The following is a 4,366-nucleotide window of genomic DNA, read 5'->3' as shown; positions in this document are numbered from 1 at the left end:
GTTGTAGTATATATATATATATATATATATATTAATTAGTGTNTCGTGTGTGTATATATATATATGTGTGTGTGTGTGTGTGTGTGTGTGTGTGTGTGTGTGTGTGTGTGTGTGTGTGTGTGTGTGTATGCACGTGTGTATATGTATGTGCGCTCAATATGTACACATGAATATATACAAAGTGTCCCATTTTAATTAAAACAGTCAATTTTTGGAAATCACGAGATTTTACAGAAAAATATTTCAGACAAAGTTGTAAAGTTAAAAAGAGGATTTAAGAAGATATCATTGATTTGACCTTGGTGATCCTATACAAGGTCAAACTAATGGTACCTTTTTTGAACCTCACAACTTTTGTCTGAAATATTTTTCCCTAAAATCTTATAGAATTGACTGTTTTAATTATAATTAAAATGAAACATTTTATATGCAATAAATGTTACATACTAAAAATTCAAGTATATATACATTCAATAAAATGTTCAATATATTTACCACTCGTAGAAATTCCTGCACATCATGTTGCATGAAAGAATCCAGTGTTTCCCATCCAAAACTTTTGGTTAATTTCTTTGTACCGACAGGCTTGTCGGAAAACTGTAACTCATGAAACACCCTTTGTAAGGCTAGTGCAACACTCTTACTTGAATCGTCGCTCTCTGTTGGCATTTTATATACTGCCTTCCGCAACTAAAGAGAACACAGATAAATTAAAAGAAATGTTAGATATATACAATTTATCATATATCATAAAAATGCTTTCACTTACTTGATTTGTAAAATAGAGAGTTTGCAATAAAGAATTCATATAACATGTAGCACCCTGATTTTTCAAGCCTACATATCCCGTGTGTTTTTTACTGTCCCAACTAACTCCATGAGGTGCATCAGCCACTACATGAACCTAAATTAAACGAAACATTATAAAACTGTAACATAAATATGCAATATGAATCTTATGGAATTACAAGTGTTTAATATTAATTATCACAATCTTCATCTATATCATTTCAATTCATTTCATTCAAATATCATTTAATTTTAAGAAAAATTCTTACAAAACCAAACATTTTGTTTTCTTATAAATTAAAAATTTTATAAATTTTAATAAATATTTTAAGACAAAAAATTATGAAAGAAAACTTAGCTTCCCAATTCTCCATGAAATTAAGTGTCATTCATATATTTGACACTTGTATTAATTCTGTCAAAATGCTGTTTAACATGATATATTTTATTACAGAAATATTTTAAGACTTTTGAGTAATCACCACAGTCATTGAATCGAGATATCAAAAGCGAGAAATGATACGTTAATTTTTATTGCGTGCCATTTGTAAATAAAGATAATTTGGATAAAACAAAATGATGAGATTGCTTTTTAACACATTTGTAAAAATAACAAAAACTATGCCTATCTCACCTAACAATCAATAATCATAAAAAGTGATAAAAGTGAAAATAGGCTTTGCATGCGCATTGAATAAAAGTTTTTTCACACACTTCATATGCCTTTTATCGCTTTTTACGATTATTGACTGTCAGAAAGGATAAGGATAACTTTCATCTATTATTACAATTCATTTATTTTTACATTTGTTTTAAAGTAATCTTATAATTATTTTGTTTTCAAATTGTCTTTATTTACAAATGACAATAAAAATCAACGAATTATTTCTCGCTTCTACTGATTCAATATAACTGTGACTATTCGGAGTCTTAATATATAGATATTTTTAGATATTTAAAAATTATATAAATATAATTATAGCTATAAATTTCATTGTAGAATAAATTATAATAATAAATATCTAAATGGCTCAGAAGATTAAAATTTAAAACAAAATCAATAAAGGCGAGTACAAAGTTAGTGTTAAAAAAAAAAGTATTAAATTGTAATATTTTCTCAAAACGTTTTGATTCAAATCAAATTATCCTCAGTAATAAAACAACTTAATGAATGAATCATTATAGTTAAATTATATTGTTTGGATATAATAACTAAAGTAACAGATAGAATGAGAAATATTGAAAAAAATTAGTATTATTTAAAATATAAGTTAATAAATATAAGTTAATAAAAATATGCTACCTCAAGAGTAATTGAATCGTCTTTTATGAAACCTCTATCAGGATCTAAAACATCTTGCCATGTCATAAAATGACTAAAGCCCCAATCATTCTCTTTACTGTAGAAAAGGTGTTGAATTTCTATAAAAATATATCACATTATAATGCAAAGAAATGTTAATTTCATTTTTAAATTAGAACTAATGCCGTATATATAATTAATAAATGTAATTAAAGGATGGAATCTCACTTACTTCTGCTAAATGGTTCTTGTGCTTCCTTGCAAGAAAGAAGACGCAGTTCAGCAACAGCGTAACAACTCCAAGATGTAGATTCACTCTCTCCGTTACATTGAAGAAAAAATCCAAGAGATCTCTGTGGTTGTCTCTCCTGTGTTTGACTTGACCGTGGCATCACCATTATTTTCCATGGTAAATTACGGACATAACATGCAGGGGACAATTGTGAATCCTTCATCTTAGATATATTCTCAACAGAATATCGAAAAGTAGCTTCTGATCGGGCTTCATCTAATATATAGAAAAGAAACATAGAATTTATGGAATATAATAAAAATAATTAATATATAAAATTAATATCAAATAAACAAAAGCAAAAATAATATTATTTAAAAAGCATAAATTTTATATATTGCAAGATTATTTCTAAAATAATTTGAACAAATAAAACGATATAAAACATCATCAGATTCATACCTTCCTCCATTTCTTGATCCTGAACTATACATGCTAATTCTGGTTCACCATTTATAGGACGGTTGTCAGTTCCGTCTCCCCCACCATCATTTGGGGTTTCTACAAAAGTTAATATTTAATAGTAGAATAAACCTAATAAACATTTTAAAATAGAAAAAGATTTACATACAAAATAATAAAAATAAAAATTTAACTTTATATTTCACAGTAAAAATTTGATAAACAAAATGCTTATAAAATTTTATTAATTAAACAATTTGCAACATATGTATACATATTTTTGTATATCAAATTATATATTAATAATATAAATATCATATATTTGCACAAGTAACTACAATATAATTTAATATTGATACGGAACAATTGATTTACCTAGAGCAACATGGCAATTCTGAAAGATCTTTTCTAAAAAAAATATAAAAATTACAATGTATAGAATGACACTTCATGTGGAACGCTTTGGTGGCAAATATAATGATTCCAGTAGGAAGAAAGCAAAGAGAAAACAAACAAAAATTAATCACCAGCTGAACATTATAAAGTTATAAATTGATAGTCACATTTCGCAGCAGCACTAAGTACACTGTTTCTTTCACACTAAATTTAATATTATATAAATAATATAAAAATACAGAATCGCGCGTGCATCAATTTATCACCAATTTTTAGATGTACTGTGGAAAAGTTGATCAAATATTAACTGTTTAGCAGCCATACAATAGTACAATAAGCTTTATCAGCAGTGATTACATTTATATATCCACGAAAATTTCTGATAATGGAACTATGACGTAATGCCTCGTTCTATATTATCTATCTACAATCAGATATATTTAATTTGCCATCAATGCACGTTATTTTTAAAATTTGTATTATTTATTATATTATTTAGTAATTTAGATAATACAATACATAATTTCACATTACTCACGCAAAAAGAAACATATTTTATTTCTCACATTGAATAAAATAATAAGAAAAAAGCTCAAGAAAGTCGAATAAAACAATATTACAATATTATATAATTTGCATAACGACATTGTTAACACGAGCTACAGTTAGACTATATAAAGACTATACTTTATAAGATTTGCTCGACCTTTTCCACAATTGTAAAAAAAAATGTTTATCTATAAAAAAACTAACACATCTTTTCATTTATACATACATAAATATGTACTTGTAATTATTTTCTAATATTCAATGTCAGTAACACAAAATATTCTTGTAAATACAAGTCTAAAGTGAAACGAAAATTTCACAAGCGCTAGTGGCGCTTATTAACATTATAGGAAGCCAATCACGAATGTTCGATATCAAGTCACCGTGCTAGCAGAAGCAACGCGCGAAATAAATAAATTGCTTGCTAGATCGTTCCGTATAGTAATCTGTAGATGCATGAAAAAGCTTGCACATGTCTTTCCTCTAAATATAAAAACGATTTCGCAAACATGCGCTTCTTGATCTTACGCTTCTTGATCGGGCGAAAAAAAAGGAAGAAAATTCGAAGAAAGTTGGGGAAGAGCTCCGACATAGAAGAGCCCCCTTCTCTCTCTCTCTCTCTCTCTCTCTCTCTC

General features: G+C 27.3%; 1 protein-coding gene across 1 annotated transcript in view; it reads right to left on the bottom strand.

Moving 5' to 3' along the window:
- Window positions 1-4,366, bottom strand: part of LOC105627448 (ubiquitin carboxyl-terminal hydrolase 7) — a 15,877-nt gene that overhangs the window by 9,686 nt on the left and 1,825 nt on the right. The window contains exons 2-6 of the mRNA XM_012208731.1: window positions 2,787-2,885; window positions 2,325-2,600; window positions 2,093-2,211; window positions 770-904; window positions 496-690 (exon numbers count right to left, since the gene is read on the bottom strand). Of these exons, the coding sequence (XP_012064121.1) occupies window positions 496-690; window positions 770-904; window positions 2,093-2,211; window positions 2,325-2,600; window positions 2,787-2,885 (824 nt within the window). The remainder of the gene's footprint in view (window positions 1-495; window positions 691-769; window positions 905-2,092; window positions 2,212-2,324; window positions 2,601-2,786; window positions 2,886-4,366) is intronic.

This window comes from Atta cephalotes (assembly GCF_000143395.1).
Source record: "Atta cephalotes unplaced genomic scaffold scaffold00009, whole genome shotgun sequence".
NCBI classification, from domain to species: Eukaryota; Metazoa; Arthropoda; class Insecta; order Hymenoptera; family Formicidae; genus Atta; species Atta cephalotes.
This window is presented reverse-complemented; position numbering and strand designations above follow the sequence as displayed.